Source organism: Sorex fumeus, unplaced genomic scaffold (assembly GCF_029834395.1).
Source record: "Sorex fumeus unplaced genomic scaffold, SorFum_2.1 ptg000047l, whole genome shotgun sequence".
Lineage (NCBI taxonomy): Eukaryota > Metazoa > Chordata > Mammalia > Eulipotyphla > Soricidae > Sorex > Sorex fumeus.
In genome coordinates, this window is record NW_026606104.1 from 33,536,933 (window position 1) to 33,550,414 (window position 13,482).

Consider the following 13,482-nt stretch of genomic DNA (forward strand, 5'->3'; position numbering starts at 1 on the left):
TCTTAGGCCATGGAAGATTCTGAAACCTCAAAGACCACCAGGCATACCCACCCTTACACTATGTCTTTGTCTTTTTATTTTTTAAAACCAAAACTATAGGAGCTGGAGTGAGAGTACAGCGGGTAGGACATTTGCCTTGCACGTGGCTGATCCGGGTTTAATTCTCAGCATCCCATATGGTCCCCCAAGCACTTCCAGGAGTAATTCCTGAGTGCAAAGCCAGGAGTAACCCCTGTGCATCGTGTATCGCTGGCTGTGACCCAAAAAGAAAAAAAGAGAAAAAAAAAACAAAAAAACCCTATATTATTATTTTTTTAACCCCAAAGAGAAAACTTGAGGGTCAGAGAGCTAGTCCAGGGATAAGGTGCTCATCTGGTAGGCAGAGGACCATCATTTGTTCCCTGGCACTTCCTAGGATCTCTCAAGCACTGCCAGGAGTGATTCCTAAGCTCCATTGGTATGCCCAACCCCCCCCCCCCAGTAGAAATAGAAAAGCACTCATTTGAAAAAGATTGATGTACACCAATGTTCATCACAGTGTTATTTACAATAGCCAAGGTACGGAAACTACCTATGTGCCCGATGACGGATGAGTGGACAAACAAAGCCAACTCACTCCAAATAGCCAGGACCCTGGAGAGAGCTCTGGACGTGCTGTGTCTGGGACCCACACCAAATGCCGCCAGATCTGCTTTGCCACTTGACCTTGACATTCAGGTCGTGGGGCACTGGGGCAGCAAGGAGCCTGTGTGAGCAGCTGGCCCATCTCTGAAGCGAGAGGAAGAGGGGCCTTGCACGAAGTCAATGTGAACTGACTCCAGGGAGGCACCTGGCCAAGTGGACACCTGCCAGAGTCTGCCTGGCCCAAGCTCCTCTTCACAGCCCAAGAAGGGTGTGCTGGAGGGCAGTGGGGGCACCCCAAGTGGGAAAGGAGCATTAAGACCTAGATGGAGACAGCCTGCCCGGTTCTTTGAAAGCCCCGACTTCAACCCCTGCTTGTGTTGTGGGCCCAGCAGGTCCCCCAGCCTCTGAGCTTTCAACTTAGAATGTTGGCTTCCTGTGGTTGGATGAATGAAATGGGGAGAATTGGGTACCAGGCCTGGCCCTAGTAGATGACCAATACTAAATGGAGCAATAACTGAAAGGAGTGAGCCAGAGTGAGAGTAAAATCACTCCGATAGAGTGCATAGGACCCCTCCAGCAAAAAAAATCCAAGGCCCGTGAGAACTTCAAAATTGTCTTTATCTCTGGATATTTGGCAATTCAAGGTTCTGAGTCAGCCTACCCCCGCCGCTCCCTCCCCAGAACCCCCGCTTCACCTGCTCAAATTAAACAGTAACCCCCAAGGTCAGGGAAAAGGCCTTATCAGAACAGGTTTGTCCCCAAGAGTTAGTTCAACTTGATCAGGAGCCTATAAATGTGCCCCTGCCCGGCCCACAGTCACTCAGTCACTCGGTCCCGAGCAACTGACACCATGTTGGGCTTCGCTGTCCTCGCCACCCTCCTGGCCTGCGGTAAGCTGCGGGGGACCAGTGGGGAGCAAAGGTGGGAGCAGGGGCCCTTGTCCTCCAAGGATCCAAGGAAATGGGCTTGGCTGCCAATGTGGCTGCTGACATCCCATGTCGGATGAGCCACTGCGCTCTCAGCGTGCTGCCTGCATATCCGTGAGAGCTCCTGGGGGGATGGGAGGAGAGGATGGTTGGGGGGGGGAGAGAACAAGGCCCTGTGCTCCAACCCCGGTGTGGCACGGCTCCCCCAAGCTCTGCAGCCATGGCAAGCACCACCAGGGCCTGAGCACTTCTGGACTACCCCAACTCTGACTGGTGTGGCCCGCAATTGAAAAAATTATGATGAGGCCGGAGCCATAGTACAGCAGGTCAGACATTTGTTTTGCACAGGCTGACGTGGGTTCGATCCCCAGCATCCCTTTTGGTCCCTCAAACCCACCAGGAGTAATTCCTGCACACAGAGCTGGGAGTAAGCCCTGAGCACAGCCAGGTGTGGCCCAAAGGGAGAGAGAGACACAGAAAGAAAAAGACAGAGACAGAGACAAACAGGAGGGGGAGAATAGGGCAAGGAGAAAGGACAAGGTCTGGGGTGAGACTTGGTGGCAGCGCACTTGCCTCTCATGTGGGAGTTGCTGGGTTCAATCCCCAGCGTGAGAAGGCTGTGGGTATACCTGACCTCTCTCATGGCTGCCACCCCCTTACTCCCAACCCCTTTCCCAGCTTGGCCTCTGCACCAGGCCTTTCACAGACGCTCCTGGGAAGCACTGCCTTCATCCATCCCCAGGCCCAACCCAGTTAGTGCTTTCCTCCCGCTTCCACAGGGAGAAGCAGAGACCCAGGGGTCAGACAACCAAACCTGGTCCTGAGTCTGCTCAGCCCTAGGTCTGGGCTCTTTCCACCTGCCCGTCCCTGGGGTTGGGGTTGCCACTCCCCCTCACCTGAGGTCTTGGTCTCCTGTCTCCCCAGCCTCCAGCTGCGGAGTCCCCAGCTACCTGCCCAACCTCGCCGCCCGCGTGGTGGGAGGAGACAATGCCAACCCCCACAGCTGGCCTTGGCAGGTGAGTGCTGGCTGCAAAGTGGGGGTTGGGGGTGGGGTACACAAGGCCAGGGTAGCAAGGAACCTGGGAACTGATGCAGGACCCTGTGCACCCCCCAGATCTCCCTCCAGTACCTCAAGGGTGACACCTGGAGACACACCTGCGGTGGCACCCTGATCTCCACCAACTACGTCCTCACTGCCGCTCACTGCATCAGGTGAGTGGGGAGAGGCCCAACAAGCTGCTTTGATTCAGCCCCCCAACACACACCATACATACATACACACATACACGCATGCACACATGCACACACATGTGCACACACAAGCACACACAAGCACACACATGCACACACAAGCACACATACACACATGCATGCATACACATGTGCACACAAACACACACGCACACATGCATACACACATGCACACACACTCATCCACACACGTATGCACATACATGTGCACACAAACATGCATGCACATGCAAGCACACACACACATGCACACACATGCACACACCACACACACGCAGACACCACACACAAATGAGCGCACACACACACACACACACAGATGAGGCCCCAGGACACCCACTTATAAGTCAGACAAATTTGACTTTCAGTCCAAAGGCTTTGCCTGGGCACTCAGAGTCTACACGCAGAAACACTCGAAGGGGACTCAGGCTCTGTTGTCTCCGCTCTGCCCCTCAGCTGGTAGCGCAGGAGACCACCCTGAGCCCCATGGTCCCTTTCCTTCCTCAGCAAGAGCCTGACCTACCGTGTGGCCCTGGGAAAGAACAACCTGGTGGTGGAAGATGAGGCCGGCTCTGTGTACATGGATGTGGACTCCATCACTGTGCACGAGAAGTGGAACTCCTTCCTGGTGCGGTGAGTAGCCACTGTCCTGGCACGGGGGCAGCACAGCCATGGGCGGAGGGGGGCTGAGACAAAGGGCCAGTCCCAGCCCGCTTCCATGCCCAGATTTAGCCTGGATAGCCAGCAAATGGCCCATCCTGCAAACGTACTGAGGAGCAGAGAGATGGCATAGCCGGTAGGGCACTGGCCTTGCATGCAGTTGACCTGGGTTCAATCCCCAGCACATTTGGGCTCCCAGCACCCCAGGACTGATCCCTGAGCACAGACTCAAAGTAAGCCCTGAGCACTGCTGGGTGTGCACCTCACCAAAAAAAAAAAAATGCTAAGTAGAGACAGACATTTCTCCTCATCCCGTGGCTGGCCAAAAGTGCCCATTCGATGCCCAGAGAATAAAGAACTTCAGATCCCCTCAGGGTCTGCCCTCAGTCCCTTCAGTCAGAACTAAAGCCAGAAATCACTTTTATTAAGTGCCTACTGGATGCTTGCTTTGTGGTGGGTTCTTCATACACCATTCTGTCCTCACAACAGCCCCAGATAAAGAATTGGGACTTAGGAGTCAGAGCAATAGACACTAGAGGAGAAGCTTCTCCAAAGGGCTGGAGCAGGGGTCCCCAGTATCGCGGCCAACCAGCAAGAAAGAGGCAGTGAGAAGTGCTTAGGAGGACACTGGTCCCTCCACCCCCACCCCCGTGGGTTTGTGAGGCAGGTGTGTGTGTCGGGGGGGGGGGAGGGGTTGGGGGGACTACCTCCTCAAATATTCCCTTTGGCTTCCAGCAACGACATTGCCCTCATCAAACTGGCTGACCACGTTGAGCTGAGCGACACCATCCAGGTGGCCTGCCTGCCCGAGGCGGGCTCTGTGATGTCTCAGGACTACCCTTGCTACGTCACCGGCTGGGGCCGCCTGTGGAGTAAGTATCACTCCAGGCAACTAAGAGGGTCTTCCTGGAGGAGGTTCCTCCAATCACCATACCCCCTCCCTTTTTTTTCTTTTGGGTCATACCCAGCGATGCACAGGGGTTACTCCTGGCTCATGCACTCAGGAATTACTCCTGGCAGTGCTCGGGGGACCATATGGGATGCTGGAAATCGAACTCTGGTTGGCCGCATGCAAGGCAAATGCCCTACCTGCTGTGCTATCGCTCCAGCCACCAAAACCCCACCTTTGCCCACTACTTTTTTTTTTTTGGCCTAAGGTTCTTTACGACATTTTTAACTTCATAATGATAACAGCTCATACTTATTAAGCACATGTTCTTTGACACAAACTAGAGCATCCAATGGGGTGTTGTAGGATGGATTTGAAATTGGCAACTGCACCCACATCCAAAGGGTCACCTAAGTGACTATCAAATAAACTCATGGTGTTTTTTTTTTGCAGGGAGGGGATTAGATTGTGTGTACCTTAGACCCCAGAAAGTTCCAGATCAATGAAAAGGTTAAATGCCATGGGGGCCAGGGAGGTGATTCCCAGGGCTGGAGCACATGCTTTTGCATGAGGGAGCCCTGGGCTCAATTCCCAGCAGGCACCACGTGGTCTCTGAGCACCACCAGAAGCAGTCCTGCCCCCCAAATAAATTAGTCAGTGCCGATAAGTAAAGTTATGGCAGGCTTAGAGGAAAGCAGAGATCGGTTCTTAGGAAATGCTAGGGAAAAGAGGATTCATTACTGTCTGACCTTAAAGACAGAGGAAGAAGCACAGAGAAATGAATGAATGAAATAGAATGGGCCAAACTCAAACGATGGACCAAGATAGCCCACAGCATCCCCCACTCCCCTCCTCGCCCTTGGAGGGTGTCCTGGGGCTTTGTGTGCACACCCCTGCCTCAGAGCAGCCTCTCTGCAGTGGGGGGGAGCAGGGGCTCAGCATCCCCGTCCTGGTGAAGGGTGCAGGCGCAGTTCCCATAGTGTGTCCACCCCAGCTCAGTCCCGAAGGCCGGGGCCAGGGCTGGGCCCTGCCCAGTTCCAAGCATCTCCCGCTCTCTCTGCAGCCAATGGTCCCATTGCTGATGAGCTTCAGCAGGGTCTGCAGCCCGTGGTCGACTACTCCACCTGCACCCAGAGGGACTGGTGGGGCAGCATGGTCACCAACAACATGATCTGTGCCGGCGGTGACGGCGTCATCTCCGCCTGCAACGTGAGTGTCCTGGCCCCACCTCTGTCCCAGCACCCGGCACACGAGTAGAAGGCGGCAGTGGGGAGGGGTTTGGGATGAAGGAAGATGGGGAGTGGAGCCCCATGGGAGCTAGTCCTGTCCCTGAGAGGACATTGTGACGGACCTTCAGGGACAGTTGTCCCCCACCCTGTCTCTTCTCCCCTGTCTATTGGGAGCACGAGAGCCCACAGAAGAACAAGTTCTAGCCCCCGCCCCATCACTCAGCAGCAGGGCCCTGACCTCTCTGAGCCTATTCTCCCGTTTATGCACAGAGATCCATGAGCCCAGGTTTGCTGGGAGGGGGCCAGGGGGTAACAAACAGAGAGGGGCCAGGCCCAGGAGACAGTCCAGCAGATAGGGGCCTGTCTAGCACATGCCCGGTCCAGACTGGATTCCCGGCACCACGTGGTCCCCAGTGCATGGCTGGGTGCAGCCCTCGAGGCCTCCTCACCCCACAGTACTAGGGTGGCCTGGGTGATCCTGGGCACCACCAGGCCCAAGCAGCACCACATCCTCTGCCTTGCACTGACCCACTGGTCTGATTGGCTGGGAATCACCAGTAGGACACCCAGGGCTGTCCAGCCATCACTTGGGAGTTCCTCCTTTTCCCTTTGAAGCCTGCTCAGGCTCCATCCTTCATGCCATCCATTCCTCCTGAGCAGGGTGGCTGGGGACTTAACGAGACAGACACGGGATCAGGACTGCCTAGAATAATCAGACACAGTTGTGTTTCCACACTTGAGCCTCTCCTGAGCCACCCCCACTTCTTCACTTTCCCGTGTCTTCAGTCCGGCTTCCAGCAGCCACATGTCTCTGGGAAGCTCACAGAGTCTTGACATGGTACTCCCGCACACCTCCCCCCTTCAGCCAATGCTAAGAAAAACAGAGAGGGTTATTATCTTCCCGAGATCACACAGCAAACCAAGAGCTAGTCTGATACCCTTGAACTGCCAAACTCCAAGTACTGACAAACCACATCTCCACATCTGCGTTTCCTCTTCATCATGGAGAGGATGGGGCCAAAATGGGTGGGTGGGTTGGGGGGGTTGCGTGTCAAGGCTGAGAGGTCAGTCCCTATGCACCCCCACTGCCCCCGACTGGAAGCCCAGTGGCTGACGTGTGTCCTTCTGGTGCAGGGAGACTCTGGTGGCCCTCTGAACTGCCAGGCTGAGAACGGCTCCTGGGAGGTGAGGGGTATCGTCAGCTTCGGCTCTGGCCTGGGCTGCAACACCCTCAAGAAGCCTGCCGTCTACACCCGCGTGTCTGCCTACATCGACTGGATCAACCAGGTGGGTGCTCACTGCCCGGTCATCCCCTGGCGAGGGTGCGGGACTGACACTGCTAGCCCCTGCGTGCTCACACCTCTGTGCCTTCCTGCCCTCCTTCACCCCCGCGCCTGCCTTAGGCAGTCCCCTAGTGTGTGCCAGGAAGGATTCTGTGTGAATCCCTACCCCTGTCCTCCTTCTGGCGTTCCCCCTACATACCCCATAGTGTAGAATGCTCCCCAGAGCCTGGCCTGCCTGCAGAGGAAAGGGCAGGAGCCTGGAGGGCTGGGGGTGCCCCCCCCCCGCTAGAGGCGCTGGAGGGTGTGTTCTGAGCCCCCTCTGCACAGTCGTCTCTGCAGAGGGGGACTCAGAGGCCCCAGGTGGAGGCAAGACTGGCCTGTCCAGGCTGTGTGCCCTGTTCCTACCCTCCCTGCAGAGCTTGGTGCTGTCCCCCAGGAGAGGGCCCCCCCAACGCCCCCAGAGTCCCTCATCCTGTTCTCTGTTCCTCCAGAACATGCAGTAAGTCGCCTGGAGCTGTGGCCACGCACGCCTGAAACTGCAATAAACCTTCTCTCCCTCATGTCACGGCTTCTGTGTCTTGTTTGCGCATTCTCCTGGGTCTGGGCTTTGAGGGGCTGTCCACCCACCTCCACACCAAGGCTGCAGAGAGAGCCCCCTTGGTCAAGCCAGTGAGACCCAGAGGGAGAACTGGGGTGTCATGGACAGGGTGGGGAGTGTGTCCCAGGAAGAAACCTGCTCCCACAAGGGTAGGAAATAACGACACATCAGACGCTGCCCCCCAATAGCTCATACTTATGGCTATGCACACTTAGGGTCCAGATGTCACCCCTTCCTCCCACTCCTGATCCTATAGATGACTCTGCTAGGTCTTCAGAGACCCCCACAGAGGACAGGTCTCCCCCGAGACCGCTCCCCAACCCCCAGAGATTTGTCACAGTAGAATGCTCAAGGGAACCCCCTCGCGGGTTGTCACCCACATCTGACCCCTCGGCTGCCGCTGGTTGTGGATCTCCAAGTCAAAGTGGGTTTTGTGAGCCCTGCCTCCAGCCTGCCCCATGCTGGGGATGGGGAGGGTCTGGGGGAGCTGGGGGAGGAGGGTGAATCCCAGTGCAGTGCTCAGCAGGTGCACATTTGAGGAAAGCAATGGTTTGCACACCTGGCCACAGTAGGTCGGAGCCAGAAAAGCTTTCACCGCATTACTGACAGGGAAACTGAATCCTAGATAAAGGGATGTACTCTCATTAATGGCAATTCAGAGTGGGAGAGGGGCCAAAGGGGGTATCATCCAGTGTCCTGTGAGTAACTGCTTGGCACAAACTTCATTGCAAACCTCTCCATTTGTGCCCAGGTATAGGTGAGAATTTGAAATGCTAAATAGTTGCAGTATAATAGTGAAATAGTTGCTAACAGGAATCTTTAGGTTGAGGCCCTCCTAAGAATATGCTGAGCCAGCAGGGCACCCCAGAGGGGGCTGGTGAGAGCCCTCCCCACCCCAAGGGACTCAGTCCCAGCAGCCGAAAACCTCCAGAACCCAACAGCTGCCACACTCAAGGCGGAACCCCACACGCTTGGGCAGAGCCTCACATACGAGTGAACATATTCCTAGACCATGCGGTCGCAAATGCAGCCACATGACACATCATAAGACACTCCTACCCATTTTCCATAAGTACCACACCACATTTTGTGAGACTCAAATAGTAGGCAACAAATCATAGAAGGAAATATATATATGCATATATACATATTTTCAGATATATATATGAAAGAAAGCTCACATCACTCAAACTTTAACAACAGGTTAGTGATATCCTAAATAATGTCTTAATGACCCCTGCCAAAATAGAAAAATCTTCACACTGTTTCCTCTATGGATACATTTTTGTAGCATTTTCAGTGGTTTTTCATAACAGACAATACAAAATATATTATTTTGGTTGTGCTTTGGAACAGGAATTGGGGCTTGGAATGGAAACATCCCAAATTTGGTGGTGGGAAGGTGTAATGGTGGTGGGATTGGTGTTTGAATATTAAATACAATCAAATATTGTGAACTATCTTATAAAATTAAAAAATTTTTTAAAAAGAATATGTTGAGCCTGAGAGGGAAGTACCCCCTACCCAGCTTTGGAACCCCTCCTAGGACGGCCCTGGACTCCAGCTGCCTCTGATGGCCTCTGAGATGTCCTGACTCCCACCAGACATGGTGTTTTAGAGGTGGGGACCTTGACATGACCACGCACATGCACACACACACACACACACACACACACACAGTGAGCCAGCAGGGCACCCCAGAGGGGGCAGGTGGAAACCTGCTCCCACAAGGGTAGTAAATAATGACACATCAGACACTGCCTCCCCAATAGCTCGTACTTATGGCTGTGCACACTTAGGGCCCAGATCACCAGATCACCTCATATGCAGGTCTGTTCTCAAGAAAAACTAAATAATAAAAGGCCCTCCCATTGATCATTGATTTGCTCGAGCGGGCCCAGTAACGTCTCCATTGGAGACTTTGTTGTTACTGTGTTTGGCATATCGAGTACGTCATGGGTAGCTTGCCAGGCTCTGCCGTGCGGGCGAGATACTCTCGGTAGCTTGCCGAGCTCTCCGAGAGGGGCGGAGGAATCGAACTCAGGTCGGCCATGTTGGCTGCGTGCAAGGCAAATGCCCTACAGCTGTGCTATCGCTCCAGCCCAAGAGCCCAAGCTCTCTCTCTCTCTCTCGGTGGCTCTCCGCCGTGAGGATCGGGACCGTCGTTCCCCTGGGTGCGTGTGGGGTGGTCAGGACCTGTCTTGAGGACTTCCTCCCTGGCCTCCTGCCACTCGAGCCGCCTGCCTGGGCCCTGTGCACCGGCTCTCGCGTGCACCTGGGGGCAGTGTCCCAGCCGTGGCTGTCAACCTCCGGCCTAAGGCGCCCAAGTCCAGCCCGGCGTCCGTGGCCCCGATGTGAACGGACCCCCCACTCCCACGGGCCCTCGTGCCCTCTGCGTGTCAGGCAAGAAAAACTATTTACTCCATATGTAACAGTGCCCTCAATAGCCAGACACCAGCTCTGCCCAGACAAGATCCCTGCTCTGCACGAGACAGACCCAGAAGCAGAGCACAGAGTTCCCAGTCATGACAGGAATGACGTGTGAAGACAGGAATGCAGACCAGGAGCACAGAAAAGAAATGCTTCTCCAGGTCAGCTGTAGGAGGAGTTCAGGATGGCTTCCTGGATGTGGTGATGGCCAAGCAGAATCTTTCATTTGAAAAAGATAGGCTCCAAGCATGGAAGGTGTTGCTAACTGTGTGGCACAAACTTCATTCCAAACCCCTCCATTTTCACCCATGTATAGGTGAGAATTTTAAATGCTAAATAGTCACAGTATAATAGTGAAATAGTTTTCTAACACTTACTGAGAACTTGCTGTCTACCAAGTTCTGTTTTTCAGGTTTTAATAGCAAGAGATCCTATGAAGTGGTTGATCATCTCCATTTTACTGTTGAGAAAGCAGACTAGAAAGGACTAGTGACTTCCCAACATCATTTAATTAGGAGATGATAAAGCTACCTCCATACTTTGGTAGTCTGGCTCCACACTTTATCTTCTGTAGCCCTATGATAAAAATGAATAAAGGCCTGATGCCTGGAGCTGCAGCAGCCACCTTGTGACCAAGAGAAATACAGCAATACTGGATCTGACTTCACCAAATTGCAGATCAAATGTCAATAACTATTCTCTAAATGTCCGGTTATGTGAAAAAAAAAAAAACACCCTGTGTTTGTTCTAAACGCTACAGTCTAGTGTTTCCATTACTTGTAACTCAGTCTAACAGGTACCCTGGGGGATTGGGGCAAAAGAGTAGACCTAGGGAAGGGGTCACTTTGCTAGCTGAGGGAAGGGCCAATGCAAAGTCATAGTGACTGCTTTGTAAGTCCAAACAATTGGAATCATTAGAACCTAAGACCAGGGGGCAAAGACAGGGTCATAAAGACAGGGTCCTGCTATTAAGCAGATTTGCAAAATATGGGGCTTTCAGCCTTTCAACAACTGCAGATGGTCTGAAGCAATGAGTTACTCAAGAAGGAGGAAAAAGAGATGTGACAGACACATGAGCAAAAGCTCCATCCACTTGCCTACAGCTGCGGTGGAAGGTTGTTTCATTGACTTTATTCTGAGCACAATAGGGAGCTTCCAGGATTTAGGTGAGTGATGGCTGTGCTCAGGCACACTCTGAAGCTTTCACCTGACAGCTACAGGAGGTTGTGCTGGAGCCAGCAAGAGCAAAGTCAGGGAGGACAGGGAGGAAGCTGCTAGAAGGTCCAGGCCCACAGCAGCAGAGCGCTGGCCAAGGTGGTCCCAGACAGGAGAGGGGGATTTGGTAATTCAGTAGCTATCTCATAATCAGAATAGCTCCTATTCTTTGGTACAGCACACCAAACCCTATTCCATATAAATGTCAGGGTATGTGATAGTATCATCAAAATTGCTCCATACTAGCTAACAACAGGTGGGACATAAGGCACAGTTCTGTTCATTCAACAAGGGTATAAAATTTTCAAACTTGAGAACACCTTTCACTGTTGTGTCCCAGGGTAGATACATACTATAAACAGAATGTTAGTCTGCCCAGGATGACCTTGTCCTAACCTGTAGTTGTCCAGTAGCTATCAGATACTTGGGAATAGTAAGATGATCCTTCACAGTCTAAGACTGATAGCTCAGAGACTCATACATGAAGAATTACCTGGGAGAAACAATCTACGTGGTTCATGGACTGGTGGTCCAATGACAGAGTTTAGTAGGGGAAGAGCAATGGTTATATAGGGGCAAAAGTAATGCAGTACATGCAGAACGTAAGAGGCAAGAGGGCATGACATAAGGGGGAAGGAGAAGGTCAGATTTATGACTGCATGGGTTACATGGGATGGAGCAGGACAGAGTCTCTATGATCTAGAGCAGAGGCAGAGGTGTAAGTCTTCCAGATGCCACAAGCATCGATTTTCCCATGTTTCAAGCCCTGGCAGCCAGTAGTTGCAAGGTCACCAAGAGCTGGAGAGAGGGGCCGGAGTGAGAGTACAGGAGGTAGGACATTTGTCTTGCACGTGGCCAACCCAGGTTCGATTCCTGGCATCGCATATGGTCCCCCAGCACCGTCAGGAGTAATTCCTCAGTGCAGAGCCAGGAGTAACCCCTGTGCATCAAAAAGCAAAAAAGAGCTGGAAAGAAGCTGGCACCCACATACTCTTTCTCCAATCATCCCTCAATGGGACTTAGGTTGTTTCCAAATCTTGACTACTGTAAATATCATTGAAAAGAACAAATAAAAATCTAAATAAAAAAATTAAAAAGAAAAAAGAAAAGAACATAGATGTGCATGTGTATTTTTGAATTAATGTTTTTATATTCTTTGTTATTTTTTTGAAGAGCTTATTTTTTACTCTTGAGCTTATTCGCCAGCGTGGTTTGGCGCATGCCTCAGGCAACCGCAAGCTAACGTCCGAGCTCGCAAAGCAGTGCAGAGATGCAATAAAGGAAGACCTCAAAGAGAGAAGAGCAGAAGTGCTGGTAGATGCGGCAGAAGCCGGGAAAAGTATTCATAACGCCCAGCTGTCCTTTGCCAACTACAAGACCAAGATGACTGCCCTCCGACGTCCTGATGGATCCATCACATCCTCCAGAACGGCAATGGAGAAGATTATTCATGACTTCTACTCAAATCTCTTCGATAGCCATGTCCACTTGCCGACATACCAAATTCCACAGGATGGATATGTCGTTCCCAACGTTCTCCCTTCCAAAATCCGACACGCCATTTCGTCAGTAAAGAAACGAACAGCACCTGGCCCAGACAAGGTCAGACCTGAACACCTGAAGAACCTGCCATCAGTACTCATCAATGCACTGGCTCAGCTCTTCACACGCTACCTGTCTGAATGCAAGGTTCCATTCCAATGGAAAACCAGCAGAACCGTACTACTGTTCAAGAAGAGAGACATCCATGACATTGGCAACTATCGCCCGATCTGCCTATTGTCTATCATCTACAAGTTGTTCATCCTAAATAGGACTGGCAGAACACTAGATGAAGGACAACCATGCGAGCAAGCCGGGTTCTGCAAAGGATTCAGCACCATTGACCATATCCACATGATACCCAAGCTCATTGAGGTTTCTCGGGAGTTCAAGATGCCGCTCTGTTTAACGTTCATTGATTTAAAGAAGGCCTTTGATTCTGTTGAGACGGAAGCGGTCATTGAAGCCCTAGCCAATCAGGGCATTCAAGCCCAATACATCAAGATCCTCCATGAGCTGTATTGCGGATTCACTACCAGTAATCATTGATGTCAAGAGAGGGGTTCGACAGGGTGATACCATTTCACCGAAACTCTTCAGTGCCATCCTCGAGAACATCATGTGACGACTGGAATGGGAAGGAATGGGAGTGAAGATAGATGGTCGGCAACTACACCACCTCCGCTTTGCTAATGACATTGTTTTAATAACACCAAACATCAGCAAAGCGGCACAAATGCTGGCCGACTTTGACCGTGAGTGTGGAAAGGTAGGACTACAGCTGAATCTTACAAAGACAGTGTTTATGAGAAACAGCCTCGTTCCTGATGCCCCA

General features: G+C 52.3%; 1 protein-coding gene across 1 annotated transcript; it reads left to right on the forward strand.

The window, feature by feature from the left end:
* The first annotated feature begins 1,429 nt into the window (after positions 1 to 1,429).
* Positions 1,430 to 9,818, forward strand: CTRC (chymotrypsin C). The gene is made up of 8 exons (XM_056122916.1): positions 1,430 to 1,514; positions 2,475 to 2,566; positions 2,665 to 2,762; positions 3,309 to 3,434; positions 4,197 to 4,333; positions 5,414 to 5,559; positions 6,714 to 6,901; positions 9,746 to 9,818. Exons 1-8 carry the CDS (start codon positions 1,475 to 1,477, stop codon positions 9,816 to 9,818), a joined length of 900 nt encoding a protein of 299 aa, XP_055978891.1. The 5' UTR covers positions 1,430 to 1,474.
* Positions 9,819 to 13,482: the final 3,664 nt, after the last annotated feature.